General features: G+C 54.8%; 1 protein-coding gene across 1 annotated transcript in view; it reads right to left on the bottom strand.

Moving 5' to 3' along the window:
* Positions 1–949: 949 nt before the first annotated feature.
* Positions 950–14,955, bottom strand: part of MAPK8IP2 (mitogen-activated protein kinase 8 interacting protein 2) — a 30,352-nt gene continuing 16,346 nt past the window's right edge. Inside the window, exons 4-12 of the mRNA XM_032221025.1 lie at positions 9,800–9,923; positions 6,825–9,044; positions 6,140–6,215; positions 5,505–5,677; positions 4,894–5,003; positions 3,398–3,517; positions 2,395–2,465; positions 1,893–1,991; positions 950–1,147 (exon numbers count right to left, since the gene is read on the bottom strand). Of these exons, the coding sequence (XP_032076916.1) occupies positions 1,075–1,147; positions 1,893–1,991; positions 2,395–2,465; positions 3,398–3,517; positions 4,894–5,003; positions 5,505–5,677; positions 6,140–6,215; positions 6,825–9,044; positions 9,800–9,923 (3,066 nt within the window). The 3' untranslated portion in view covers positions 950–1,074. The remainder of the gene's footprint in view (positions 1,148–1,892; positions 1,992–2,394; positions 2,466–3,397; positions 3,518–4,893; positions 5,004–5,504; positions 5,678–6,139; positions 6,216–6,824; positions 9,045–9,799; positions 9,924–14,955) is intronic.

The following is a 14,955-nucleotide window of genomic DNA, read 5'->3' as shown; positions in this document are numbered from 1 at the left end:
GGGTCCAGGCAGGTGGGCTGGCAAGCGGATGCATTCACCAGGCACAGCAGGGGGGGCGGGGGGAGCCGGGGAGGGCCCTGCAGCCGGGCTGACCCTCTACCAGGGCCCTGGGGGTTCAGCGAAAGAAAACTAGGGCTCCTGGGTTCTCTCCAAAGGGTGATGCCTGGAAGAGTCCTTCCTTGCCTCCCCCCCCACTCTCCCCAGAAGGGGCCCTCTAGCCACAGCAGGAGCAGAGGGAAGGAAGGAGCCCCCTGCGCCCCCCCCCCATTTCCCCACTTCTGCCAAGGAGCTGCCTGCAGAAATGCCCTTTGGGTTCCCGGCTGCCATGCTGCATGCGGGGGGGGGAGGGGGTTTCCATCTTGTACTCCCCCCAACTCAGCTGTGCCCCTGGCAGGTGAGAATTAGCAGGGAAATATGGGGTGGGGGTGGGGGAAGGTGGTGGGGGAGGTGTGCGCACACATACAGCCCCTCTTCCTGAAAAACCGATTGGCCGAGGGGGGAGCCAGAGCATCGAGGCCAGGCAAAGCCGGGAGGAGGCAGGGAGCAGGATGGGGAGGCAGTGCCCTCCCCCAAAAGAAGGACGGAAGGGAGGCTGAGGGGGGGTCTGGCAGGTGGAAGCCCTTTCCCCAGGCAAGCTTCTTCCAGGGAGGGGCCCTCCATGCTGGGCCTCCCTCCCAGCCTTCCTTCCAGCCCAAACAAGGACCTCATACAAAGGCCATAATTCTTGGGAAGCCCCCACCCACCCACCCCCAAACAAGCATGAAAGCTGCTACAGCCCCCCTCCTCCTCCGCGCCCCCATTTCCCCCCTACCTACCAAGCGCCCTCTGGGAGGCTGGCTCCGGCTGCTCCCCTGGCCACATGGGGACTTGGGGGTGGGGTGGGGAATTAGGAAAGGGGGAGAGGGGGCAAGATGCCCACCAGACTAGCCTGGGCCTCAGAGCCCCCCAATGCCAGCCCCCCGCGTGCAGGGAAGTCGTGGGCTGGGCCTCCTGGCAGCAGTTGGGCCTCTGGTCCGTCTCTCTGGAGGGGCGTGAAACTGGGGAGGGGGGAGGGGCCGCCCTCCAGCTCACGTCCTACTCCAGGTAAATGTCTTCTGTGGGGCAAGCAAACTCAAGGTGCTCCTGGTAGTATTCCTGGAAGGCGCGGCTACAAAGAGGAGGAAGAGCTGAGTTAGTCGTACCCCTGTTCAGTGGGGGAGAAGGCCACACATGCCTGCCCTCCCCCACTTACCTGGGAGCCCCCAGACAAAGGGGAGAACCCAGGCATGCATGCACACGTCCAGGCCCCCCCCTTCCTTTAAAGGAGGCCAAACTCCACCCCCCCCAAGAAAAAAAACATGCAGTTTGGCCCCACATGTCCACAGGAGTCACGGGGGTCTCCCACAGCCCTCGCTCCCACCCCCACCAGGGGTACCACTTCAGGCCAAGTCCCAGCAGTCTTGCAAGGGATGTGGGGCTGCCCAGTGCCATAAGGTGCCAGGGGAGGGGCTGCTGCTATGCAGACCCCTCCCTGGGTGAGGTCACCTCTTTGGGCAACCACAGGCTGGGGGGACTCGGAATTGGTGCCATCCGAATCAGATGGCTCTGCACCCCCAAGAGGACCCCACCTCACTCCTCTCGAGGGGCCCAGCAGGATCCGTAGGAATCTTCACCCGGCCCAGCCCCACAGGCACCCCGGCAAAGGAGGGGAGGGGGCAGAATTGCTGGGGGCATCTGCTCTCCCTTCGTGGCTGGACGAGGCACCTGGGCACCTGGCACTTGGGCCATCTTGCCAGTTGGGGTCCTCCCACCCGAAGGGTTGCTGTGCCCTGGGGGGTTGGGCTGCCGGTTGCTGCTGGGCCCCCTCCGCCTCCTTGGGGGCACCGGCTGCAGCAGCGCCTCCCCCCACTTACCCCACACACTCGGCCACAGGCCGCATGGACTCCTGCGAGACGAAGACGTGGCAGGCGAAGCGGCTCAGGACGGGGTGCTTGGTGATGAACCCAAAATAGCTGCAGGGGGAGAGCAGCGGTGGTGAGGCCAAGCGGGCAGAGCAGCCCCACGGCTCCCCCAAGGGGGAGGGCTAAAGGGCCCGTCTGTGGAGTTGGGAGGGGCCGGGGGAAGGGAGGGAGGGAGGGAGGCAGGCTGGCTGCTCGGAAGAGTCTGGCCACTGGCCGGTGCCAACGCTGCCCCCTCGGCTCGGCTCTGTGTGCCCACCTTTCCCACCGCAGAGCCTTCGCTGAGCAGTGCCAGCAGCTGCCAGGGAGCGAGCAGCCCCACAAGAGGCTCCAGTGGCCCATTTGCACAGAGAGAGGCCCCCACCACCACCTGTGCCCTTCCCTCCATGGGGGCAGAACCTGCCCATTCAGCCCGTGCCATCCCAAGCAGGCACCCCTTGCAGAAGGAGCCACTCACCAGCTATTTCGAGGGTGGCAGCCGCAGAAGGAGACATTCTTCATCTGGAAGAAATGGCTGCAGCGCTCCAACTAGGAGGAAAGAAGGAAGGAAGGAAGGAAGGAAGGAAGGAAGGAAGAAGGAAGGAGGGAGGAGGGAGGGAGGGAGGGAGGAGGAAGGAGGGAGGAAGGAAGGAAGGGAGTGAGAGAGGAAGGAAGGGAGGGAGGGAGGAAGGAAGGAAGAAGGAAGGGAGGGAGGAAGGAAGGAAGGAAGAAGGAAGGGAGGAAGGGAGGAAGGAAATGGCAGTGATGAGGCAGCCATGCCCAGCCCTGGGTAGGAGGGCCTTTCCGGAGTCTCTGCCATGGGCTGCCCATCTGACCTGGCCTTCTTGCCCACTCAGAGGCTACGTGTGTCCCCCCCCCGGCATGATCCATGGAGGTTGGCATGGGCATTGGGGGCCGAGCAGCAAAAGAGCCAGCCAGAGTGGTGCCCCAGAGGCTTCAACATGGTCCCGAGACTCTGGACACAGCCCTCCCTTTGCCCATTGCAAAGCCCTGGGACAAAGAGGTGGCATAGAGAGAGGAATCCAAGCCATCCGTGGGGAGGGCAAAGAGCAGCCATGCCCCACCAAAGGTTTGCCCTCCTCTCCAGGGCTGGCCGAGGGCTGGGCAATGGCAAGGGGACGGGCATCGCCCTGAGCCTCCCACCAGTCGGAGCAGAATGGCTATGCCAGCCTCCCTGCCAAGCCCTCCTGGCCTTGGACCAGGCCGTCCTGCAGCCGCCATCCTTTGCCTGGTCAATCAGCCAGCTGGCCAAAGTGAGTTTGCCCCTTCGGCCCACCAGCCTCTCCAGGCCAAGCAGCTGAGCTCAGCCTGTGGGGACCCTTGAGCAGGCGAGCCGAGAGTTTCCGCAGGTGGAGGAAGGGGCCAGGCAGGGTTGCACCTGCAGCTGAGGAGGCTGGCTCCTGCTTGGGAGTAGCCCCTTGCCCTATTCCCAACGCCCCCCCCCCACGGCAGACCCTCACCTCTTCCTCCTGGCTGTATTCATTGACAGTCAGGATGAGCTTGATGCCTTGAAGGCTGATCTCCAGGTCACAGGTAGACGGAGGCCTCAGGTGGACGGTCAGCTTCCGGGTGGTAGCGATCTGCAGAGAGGAGCAGGTGGCAGGCGGGACCCTGCACGGAAGACCCTCCCCCACGGGACTCACTAGCCTCAGCCTGTTCGCTGGGCCAGGATAACCAGGGGTTGGGATCAGGGATGGGGACATCACGCAAGGCTTCCTGCCAGCACTGGCTCCACCCAGCCAGCTGGAGAAGACAACCAGCCTTGAAAAAGGACTGGCAGAAATGGGGGGCCAACCGACCAAGATCCACACCCAAGGAGGAGCCCCCCCCCCTCCCAGTCTAATCCTCCAGAATCTGCCGTGGGAACCTGGGTAGCAATTGGTCAGAGATGGTTCTGACATTGGGATCAGGACGGGACCAGGAATGGGCAGATCCCAGCCCAGGTCTCTTTAAATGGAAGCCTGATACGAGCCCCCCCTCCCTCCCCCCCCCGCCAGCTCTGATCTCCCCAGGAGGAAGTGGGCGGAGCTCAGCCAGATCCATAGTTATTGCCAATATTGCAGTGGTGAAATTCAATTTGTTTTACTACGGGTTCTGTGGGCGTGGCAGGGGAAGGATACTGCAAAATCCCCCTTCCCTCCCGATCAGCTGGGACTCGGGAGGCAGAGAATAGATGGGGGCGGGGCCAGCCAGAGGTGGTATTTGCCGGTTCTCCAAACTACTCAAAATTTCCTCTCCCGGTTCTTCAGAACTGGTCAGAACCGGCTGGATTTCACCCCTGCAATATTGGCAATAGATTGGTTGGTTGATAATATTAACAGGGACTGTGGGAACATCCCACCAACTTTACGTCCTGTTGTGACCGAAGGTGCCCTGGAAGCCTTCTAAGAACTACATCCCCTTAAGGGCAGTGCTGCCCAATGGCTGTGATCTAAATATCCGGCCATAGGCTCAGCCACGCTAGTAACCACTCATACATAATTTAATTTTATTCATCACTCATATTATTTTTTTAAAAATAATTCACTGTAATCCTAAAGGTGCGAATTCCAAAGGAAACTGGACTTTCTTGGGTTTTTCCTTGAAGACATTTTAGTTCCCACCCAGGAAGCTTCTTCAGTTCTGGAGAAGTTCTTGGCTTCTGAAGAACCGAAGAAGCTTCTTGAATGAGAAGCGAAATGTTTTCCAAGAAAAAAAACAAGAAACCCAACTACTCTTGAGGACAACCGTCATCTGGATGAAATTCAGTGGAATGATGGCGTTTACATTCCAAGGGCTGTTCTGGGGTCTCCCCTGCAGGAAGACCGTCTTCTCTTCCCCGCGTGAAGGAAGCGGAGTTGGGAAAGGAGGGCTGCGGGGTCTTCTGGGAAGGGGGCTCTTGTGCCGCACTGACTCCCGCTTAGGGCTCTGCAGGCCCAGCCCCACTGAGGCAGCCGCAGCGCCCCACAGCACTCACCTTCTGCATGGCTGCACACAGGATGCCGTTGCCCTGGTGGTAGGGCACCTCCACCGAGCCCAGGAACTGCACGTTGAAGTGCTCCACCCAGCAGGGGTTCCGCTTCAGCCCTGCAAGGGACACCCCGGAGTCACATCTGGCCTCCCGCAGGGACGCTTCTCCCACCTCTGGCCCTCTCCCCCCTTCCGGCTCTCTTATGCTGCTGCTGAACAGGAGCCGGCCAGAAGGACCAGTGGGAGGGGGGGCACATTGGGAGGAGGTGGCTGGTCCTTGGGGTCAGCACTCAAGGCAAGAGACCCTCCCCCATCTCTCAACCCCTGGGGTGTGTCTCTGGAAAGCCCACCGTGGAGATGGGAGGAGGGTTGGCCCCCTTGCCTTCCTGCCTCACCCCCGCCCCCGCACACTTCTGAGCCGCAGCATCTCCCCCCACCCCCCGCAGAGCTGCTCCCTCCTCCCAGCCAGCCAGCCAGGGCCAAGCAGCTGCCAAGCAGGAGAATGTGCCCAGCGGGCGCTCTGAGGCTCTTTGGGTGGCTGCAACGCCCCCCGTGAACAGCTACAGGGGAAGAGAGGCCGGTTCTCCCCCTCCGCCCTCCCCATCACCCGCGACGTACCTGCCACGTCCCTGGCCTGGCTCACCACCTCGTGGGCGTAGAAGGCCGGGAAAATGCCACGCTCCCCCGTCCGCATGTTGTAGCCCCGGTACCAGTAGTCGTCCTCCTCCAGCTCCACCAGGATTGGGTCGTCCACGTCAAGCTCCAGCTCGTCTTCGTGGCGAGGGATGAACCTGGAAGAGAGAAGAGCCCCGGGGGGGGGATTTCAGGAGCCCCCCCCTCCCCCGGCTTCCTTCTGTGGGGCCAGCCTGCCCCCTCCACTCCCCTTTGCCCCGGCCGACAGCCATTGACACTAGCGCTCCCAAGGGGGCACCCGAGGAAGCCCAGGTGCCTTTTGGAAGCAGCCCCTTTGGGACCACCGTGACCTGGAGGATCTCCGTGGACGCTCCACCCCGTTTGGCACGGAGAATGAAGACCTCTTAAAGGAGGCGTAAAGTGAGACCGGCCCAATCCAGGTTGAAGGAAGGTCCCCTGAGGGTGGTCAAAGGGGCCCTTGAGGCTCCTTGCTGTCCTACCTGGAGGCGGCCAAGGGGGCACCGACTCCACAGGCTGAACCCGGTTGGTCACGGGGCCTCTGCCTTCCCCCCAACCTCCCTGCCTGGATCAGCCCAGGAGGGTCTCCTCCCACAGCTCACCTGAAGACAGCTCGGTGGGTCTGCTCCCTCTCCTCCCCGTTCACCATGCAGGAAAAAAGGCCGAAGGACTCTGTGCCTGGGGGCAGACAAGGCAGCGCTGGGGGAGCCAAATCGGAGGAAATGGGGAGGGGGGGGCAGCCAGGGCAGGGGAGGCCACCAACCCCCAGGAGGACAAAGGCCCATCAGGAAGGCACAGCAGGAGGCACCGGCTGGGCCAGCAAAGTAAGTTGGGGGAGGCGGCAAAGGTTGGAGTTTTGGGGACCAAAGAAAATACAGGCAGTCCTCGACTTATGACCACAATTGAGCCTGAGATTCTGTTGCTAAGTGAGACATTTGTTAAGTGAGTTTTGCCCTCTTTTACAACTTTCCTTGCTTGAAGTGAATCATTGCTGTGTTTCAGTTAGCGACACAGTTTGACTCTGGAATCCCCCCGGACTTCGCTAGCCGGCAGCTCGCAAAAGGGAATCAAGTGACCCCCCCCCAAGCATCACAAATATGGGTCAGTTGCCAATCGATGGTCGTAAGTGGGGAAAACGGTCATAAGACTTTTTTCAGTGATGCTGTACCCTTGAACTGTCACTAAGCAAATGGTTGTAAGTCAAGGACAACTCGTAAATGCAAAGGCCCAACAGGGGCTGAGGGCCATAGTGCCCCCCCCCATCCCACACTTTCCCCCGTCACTCACTGGAGGAGCGGGAGGTGCTGTTGACGAAGACGTTGAGGAACTTCTTGGAGAAGTGGAGGTCAGCCTCCGGGGAGGAGTCCTCCGAGGAGGAGCTGCGCCCGTCAGGAGCCCCCAGCCCTTCCCCAAAGTCACTGCCGGCATCCTCCGGGTCGGTGGCGTCGCAGGCGCGGAGCAGCTCGCTGTCGTCGCTCAGTACGGAGGTGCATCGCCTGAGGCTGACCAGCTCCAGCTGGGTGTTCTCGTCCACCACCAGGGTGTACTTGACCGAGTCGTAGGCCAGGGAGTCGTCCAGCATCACCGCGGGTGGCGGGAGGGAGAGCTCCTGGTCGAAAGGGGACCCCTTCAGGCTGCCCCGGCAGGGCACTGCGTCCTCCTCGGGGGAATAGGACAGGCTGAAGCAGCGGTTGGTCTTGGCGGTGGAGACATCCAGGCCTTCCTTGGGCTCTAACCGGATGTCGTCGATCATGTCGTTGTCCTCCAAGATGCCCGAGTCCAGGTCCCCGTCGATGGCACCATCCTCCTCCTCCTCCTCCTCCTCTGTGGCCGGGTTGGCCTTGCCGGGGGGCTCCCTGGAGAGGAAGGTTTTGGCAGCAACAGGGTTGACACAGCAGCCAGAGTAGGGCCGCCCTGGGAAGACAGGCGCGATGACGTCATTGGTGGAGTTGCTCATGAGCAGGTAGGGCCCCATCTGCCCCCCATGAGGGCCCTTCTCCACTGCAGGCTGGGCCCCCAGCGGCTTCTCCTCCTCAGCCCCCTGCAGCGAGCAGCGCAGCGTCTCCATGTCCACCAGCTCGATGCTCTGCTGGGGGCAGGGCCGGGGGTCATTTAGGGCCTCGCTGGGCATCTCTGGCTCCAGGTCCGAGGCCGGGGAAATGGTGTCAGAGAGGGAGTGAGCAGCCGGGAAGCATTCGTCGGCACACTTGATGGGATAGGAGCCCTCCGAGATCATTTTGTTCACCAGGTTGCTGAGCAGCCACGGAGAGTCCGAATCCTCGCTCAGGTCAGCTTCCGACTCCGAGTCTGATTCAGAATCATCCTCACTGTTCCCTTCCTCTTCCGCCCCATCACGCAGGAGCTGGCGCCCCACTGGTAGGTAGAAGGACCGCCGCAGGCTCTCCAGACTGTGGTCAGGGTTGATCTCCAGCTCCAGATGGCCTGAAGGAGGCAGCTCGGTCTGGTCGACGGGCACTGAGGGGTCTTCGTAGAATTCCTCTATTTTGAGCGGCGCCAGGCTCTCCTCCATGGGCAGCTGTGTGCCCTCCTCCTCCTTCTTGGCATCCAGCAGGAGGGCATCCTTCAGGCCCATCATGCCCCGGGCGTCCAAGTCGGCCTCCAGATCTGCCTCAGAGCCCGGGGAGCTGGCCTCCTCAATGGAATTGGTGAGGTGGGAGGAACGGCCACTGCTGCTCTCACTGCTCACGTCCAGCTCCGTTTCGGAGATGCTGGAGATCATGTTGCTAGCCAAGCGGCTCCCGTTAGAGGCGAAGGCCGCCTCGATTTCCCCCTCCACGTCAGAGTCAGAGCTGGGGGAGCTGAGGTCCTCGCAGTGCTGGGTGCACAGGGGGAAGGCCTTGGAGGTCCGGCTGGTGAGATCAGCCTCTATGCCAGGGTCCGAGGAGGGAGACGTGGTATCGGAGGAGGCAGAGGGCAGTCCTTGAAAAGGGCCCTCTCCTTCGGAGCTCAGTGGGGCAACCGCTTCTCGTACTGGGCTTGTGTGGGGTTCTACAGACTCTTGGGGAGAACCATCCTTGGGGCGCTTGGTAGGCTCACCCTCAGAGAGTGCGGCATGGACCCCACCCATGGGGGATCTATGCCCTGCTGGGTCCCCAGCCAAGCCGGCTCTCTCCTCTTTCTCCTGGCACGCCACAGCATCCCTCTGAAACTGGGCACAGTAGCTCTCCGTGGCAGGGGACCTGGGAGGGCTGCGACTGTGGGGCTGGGAGATGGAACCAAGGGGCGGAGGGCTGCTCTGAGCTTCCGGAGGCTTCCCAGATGCTGCGCTGGTCAAGGCGGAAGGAGGCTGCAGGCTGGCCTCACTGGAGACAACGTTCATGTTATAATCCTCCCCCGCAGGGGGGCCTCTCTGCAGAACCTGGCTGTTGCCTTCGGCATCAAAAAGTGGGGCCTTGCAAGGGGCCTGGGAGACGGCCGGCCCTTTGCTGCTCTGGAGGTCCCTGCAGGGTCCGTCCTGGAGACAGGAGTGCAGGGGAGACGGGCGCTCTGCGGAGGAAAGAGAGCGGCTCCATTTAGGCCTTAGAAAACTCAACCGAGGTTTTGCCCTCTTCTCCAAAGTCTGGAAACTGAATCAAAGGCAGCCTCTGATCCTATGAGTGTCCAGGGGATCTTCCCACCCCCCCATTGTTTTTACCCAAAATAAAGGAATCTGTTAGCACAATCCAGAGGGAATCTCCAGCCCTCCTTTTTAATCAGTAACATCTGGTGGGCGAAGGCCTGAAATGCCCTTAATGCACTTCAGTGCTTCCCTCCCCCCATGGATGGAAGGGGGGAGGAGGAGCAGGGAAGCGTGCTGCCCCCACCACCACCACTGATCCTCACCCCACCCTCCTGCCAGCTATGGTAGGAAGGCAGTGTCTGAACTTGGCTGGGCCCCCTGCCTCAGCTGGGTCAGTCAAGCGGTAGATTTGCCCACCGTTCTCCCTGTTGGGGGGGCAGGAGAGGGGCAGTCGCTCAGCTTCAAACAGCCCCTTTGCCTTTCCCAGACCCCCCCCCCCACGGCTTCTGGGGCTCTCCCAGCAGAGATATGTGCAGAAGAGGCCGGCAGGGGAATTGGATCAAATAGACCAACTGGTTCTCAAACTACCATTTGATGTTTGTTCCTCTCCCCAGCGGGGGCTCTTCCTGAGAGAGGAGGGTTAAGGTCCCTGTGAAACCAGGATCTGAGCAGACCCCCGGTGGGCCAAACGAAAAGCCACCCTGGATCTTTTGGGACCTCTGGAAGAAACGGGAGACCTTACCTGCGTGGGAGACCGAGGAGGAGGAAGAGGAGGACGAAGAGGAGTGCAGCAGGGTCTCTTGCCACGTGGCCCTCTGCAGGGGGGGAGCCACATTGTGGTCACTGTTGTTGTTGTTGAGGGAATCCTGGGGGCGGGGGAGGAAAAGAACAGAGCAACTCAGTGGACAGCATCTCAGAGGAAAGAACCCACTTTACCTCTTCCCAGCTTGGCTGCCTTCAAGGCCCCGGATCAGAACCGGGGAAGCCCCAGAACTGGGACTCCATGGAAGCTGGCAAGGACACAGGTGCTGCTCCAAGACCTTGGTGGACAACCAGCTAAAGAGGAGCCAGCCACGTGTGGCTGCAGCCAAAAAAGCCAATGCAATCCTAAGTTGCATTGACAGAGGGATGCAATCAAAATCAAGGGAGGTACTAATACCACTCTACGAAGCCCTAATAAGGCCACACCTGGAGTCCGGCATCCGGTTTTGGTGGCCACATTATTAAAAAGATGCTGAGACTCTTGAAAGAGTGCAGAGAAGAGCAACCAGGATGATGAGGGGACTGGAAACTAAAACATATGAAGAACAGTTGCAGGAACTGGGCCTGGCTAGTCTAGTGAAGAGAAGGACCAGGGGAGACAGGAGAGCATCTTCCAATATTTGAGGAGCTGCCCCAGAGAGGAGGGAGGGGCTCAAGCTGTTTTCCAAGGCACCTGAAGGCCAAACAAGGAACAATGGATGGAAACTGACCAAGGAGAGATTCAACATGGAAATAAGGAGGAATTTTCTGACAGGGAGAACAATCAACCAAAGGAACAGAAGCTGCCTTCGGAAGTTGTGAGAGCTTCATCACTGGAGGCTTTCAAGAAGAGATTGGGAGAAAGGGGCTGATGTCGCATGACATGAGATCTTGGTGCTCCGAGATAGCAGTCAATATTTCTGCCGCTGGATGGTCCATTTGGACCTAAACCGTCCTGCAGAGACGGTGAGTGAGAAGAGCACCTCCTGCTGATTTCAGGGACACTGCAAAGTCCCTGAAAAATCCAGGAATAGCCCTTTTCTTCCAACGACAGAAACGCAGCTAATGAAGCTGCTGAAGTTGGGACAGCTCCCAATGGGAAGAAAGCAAAAAGAGAAAGTGTGCCGAATTGATGAGTAAATTTTATTATTAGAAAAAGAGACTACCCCAAAAAAATTAAGTTAAATTAAAATTGAAGATAGAAGACTGTAAGCGGCGAAATTAATCTACATTAAACTTAGTGTGTTATCCTGTTTCTAATTTTTTTTCATGGGTGGAATTTTTGCAAAGACTCCCTATTTTTTTAAACTGAATGGTTAATTTTTTTCTTCTTTTTTTTCACTTTTGCTTACACCTATGGATTAAATTTTTCTTTCTTTTTTTTAAATAATGCTTGATTGGATTGATTGGATTGTTTTTGATCTCGATTTAAGGGTTTTTTTCTTTCTTAAGCTTGGAATATAAAAAAGATAATAAGAAGGATTATAAAGAGGGTTGTAACAACAGGAGGAAAACCTTAACCCTAACCCTTCCTGGGAAGGCCCTGAAGGTGGGCACTTAGAGGCTGGAGGCTGGATACATTGTTTTTTCTTCTTTCTCTTTGATCACTTGAGATTCAAGGTTCTTTCAGTTTGTTTACTGACAGTGATAGTAGGAAGGGCACAAGTTGTTTATACAGGTGCTTTTGGGGAGTTCTATCACTAGCTTTTGGAGGGAAGACAACATTTGGACTTGAAAGATAATAAATGAACCTGTTTGAAGTTTATTAAAATAGCCTTGAATCCTATGGTGGCAGTGCCTGCAAAATTGGAAGAATGGCTCAGCAGGAAAAAGAAACTGTAACATTGCAAATGATTATGTTTGAAATTCAAAATCTATTAGTTGTGACAGAGAGAATTGAAAAGAGATTGGAGAATATGGAATACAAAACAGAAAAATTTGATGAAAAAACTGAGGATGTTTATCAAATGAAGAAAGTGGAGGACAGAGTTCAAAAAATTGAAGAAAAAAATGAGCAAAGAGATAAGAAAACTGTGGATAATGACAACAAAGTGAGTGTGGTTGGTAATGGCAAGAGCGGAATATGGAAAGGGGAGATGGATGGATTGGAACTCTACTCCAGTCTTCAAAGCACAGAAGAAGGAAAGAGAGGAAAATTGACGGAGATAAGGAGAGAAATCTTCAGAGAAGCACCAGTGATAACCAAAGATAAGCTGACGGAAAGAGCAGATGCTGGGTTTCAAGCTTTTATGAGATACGAAAGGAACAACATGTTGCGAAGAGAAGTTCATACAAGATTTATTAAGAAAGTAAGTAGAATATTAATGCTACAAATGGGAAGAATTCTAAGACTGCACTATTACTGGAAGATACAGGATGATGCAATGAAAATGTATAATAAAAACTAAGCTAAATTTAGTTTACTAGTGGTACGTATAAAATGAAGTGACAATAGCTATAGTTAAATAATGATTAATATTGATAGCAATACATATAGATATATTAGTTTGATAATATGAAATTTTATATAAACACATGGAGATTATGAGAGGAGATTTAAAAGCTTTATCTAGAATATGTTATAAAGATGTATTGTGATTGGATGTTTTAATAGAATGTTATCATATAATTCTATTCTGGATTTTGAATATTATATATAAAAGGATGTAAAAACAATTATAGCCGAATTAAGGTTGAGATATAATAATTGTGATATACATGGATCCATGTGAATTTAAAACATGTGATTTGATATGAAAAGCAGGTGGTGACTATGGAAGAGATGCATGGAAATATTCTAATCAACTGACACACTTTCTACAATTTTTAAAGGAAGATGGTTTTTTTATTTTTATGTTTGTTTGTCTTCGTTCAAAAATGAAAAAAAAGCTGTTTAAATAAAAAAAGAGATTGGACTGCCATTTGTTGAAATGGTGTAGGGTCTGGTGGGGGTTGGACTAGATGACCTCCAAGGTCCCTTCCAACGGTAATGTAATCTAAAATCTCCCGCAGCCCTTTTAAATTCAGAATTGAAATGTTTGGTGGAATATAATGTCATGCAATAGAGTGTCTCCAGCTGGGGTTTTTATCTTTGGGGTGATTTGAACAATATTATGACTTTAGCTTTAGGGTTGCAATTATTCCACTAGACACAGAGCTTTCCAAATTTGGCAACTTTAAGACTCGTGGGCTCATTCTGGGAGTTGAAGTCCAGAGGTCTTGGACAGGTTGCCAAGTTTGAAGCCTCCTGTGCTAGAATATTATCTGCAGAACTTAGCAGGTCACCCAGGATGACGTTCCATCTTTTTAATCCGCTGTTTCTTTGACTGCTTGTGTGATGCAACTCTTAGACGAAGAAAGGACTGATCAACCCTCAAGCAAACGTTGATTTTAAGTGAATTCCCTAAAGTCCCTCCTGCCTCGCTCTGTGCCCAGCCAGCCCTCAGCACCCTTCTTGCCTCTTGGTTCGTCTAACAACTTCCACAACCTGTCATCACTTTTGGGAACTTCAGACACGTTGGAATAGCAACGGCTTTTGCCCCCCTGTTATTCTTCCTTTTTTAAATACCGTTTTTATAAAACAGACAGTAATGTCTTTCCCTACTCACTGGATCCTCACCAAATTGTTTACATTTCCTTCTCACGATGCTACAGTTGTGATTTAGCTACAATTACGTGTCCGTAATTGTCCCTTTCGGCTGGGAAGGTTGCAAACCCCGAATGCCTTTAATCAGACGTTCCTCCTCCTCCTCATTCAATACTGATTTGGGCTTAGAAAGAAGCTGCTGCTTAGTCAGTTACGTGGCTTTAATTACTGGGTTCTTCTAATAATTCCTGTTCCCTCTCTAAATACCAGGCCTTCACCAAATGCCAGGTCTTTAAAACACAAGGGAGGCGAGGAGAGGAAAGGAGTCACTTCCCCACTGCAAACGTCTACGGAGATGATTCTCCGTCATCATGCGGGTCACGGTTGTCCCAGAGGAGCGTTTTCAAGAGGCAATTGGACTTTCTGGGCATTTTTCTTTGGAAGATGTTTCGCTTCTCATCACGAGATCCAGGGTTTTTCTGCCTCCTGGTTGCAGATCTGGCAATTCTTGTTTCCTGTCCTGATGAGGCCTGGACTGCAAGATCCTGAGCAGACATTATCTTAAAAGGATTGGGGCTAAGCACCCCTCCACCTCCAGGATCCAGAAAGTGGATCTTCCTCCTCGGCTCCAGCCGTCTTCTCCCTGCCTGCTTACAAACTGCAAGAAGCCCCTTGAACGGCCGCATTGTGTCCCGTGTCCAGCGGTCCAGAGGATGCCCTGCCAGCTGCTGCAGCTTTGTTGGTGGCAACAGTGCCATCTTTCTGAGCCCCAGGCCAGTACAATTGGGTGCCCGCTTTTTCCTTGTAAAGTGGGAGTTCCTTGTTTATTCTCCATATTTTCCTTACTTATTGTTCTTTATTATAATTAAAAGATCCCAGCAATTAAAGGCACAAAACCGGCTAAGAAGCAGCAGTGAGTTTCTAATACAGACTCAGTGCTGAATAGGAAGTAGGAAGAATGGCCGTCTGTACATTAAGTGACAAACTTTTGTCTGAAATGGAATCGGTTTCAATCAAGGAGAATATTTGTAGTAGCTTAGGATTGAAATGAGGGGTCCTTGGTGCTCTCTGAGCTTGGTGGTTTTCTTGAAAACATTTCATGACCCAACTAGGTAATGCCCTCAGTGCTAGTATAGAGAGGGAGTTTCCTGCATAAGCAGGGGGTTGGACTAGAAGTCCTCCAAAGTCCCATCCAACTCCGTGATTCTGGAACTCGGGGTTGATTGGTTAGATGATCTGCTGGTTTGTTTCCTTGGCCGTCCGTGGAATTCCCACGCATCCGCTCCAACACCAAAGTTGGAGGTATCCACATTCGAAAGCAGAGGTCTTCAGACTTGGCAACTTTTAAGACTTGTGGACCTCAACACCCAGCTATGCTGGCTGGAGAATTCTGGGAGTTGAAGTCCACAAGTCTTAAAGTTGCCAAATTGCCTCTGTTCTAAAAAATGCCGCCACTGGATGTGTCCAGTTTAATGAAAATAAGTGCCAGGATTAACATGTTATCAGTATTCCAGTATTTGAGGGGCTGTCAGAAAGAAGAAGGGGGGTCCACCTATTCTCCAAAGCACCTG

Source organism: Thamnophis elegans, chromosome 7 (assembly GCF_009769535.1).
Source record: "Thamnophis elegans isolate rThaEle1 chromosome 7, rThaEle1.pri, whole genome shotgun sequence".
Lineage (NCBI taxonomy): Eukaryota > Metazoa > Chordata > Lepidosauria > Squamata > Colubridae > Thamnophis > Thamnophis elegans.
The sequence above is the reverse complement of the archived record's forward strand: the minus strand, read 5'-3'. Positions and strand labels throughout refer to the sequence as shown.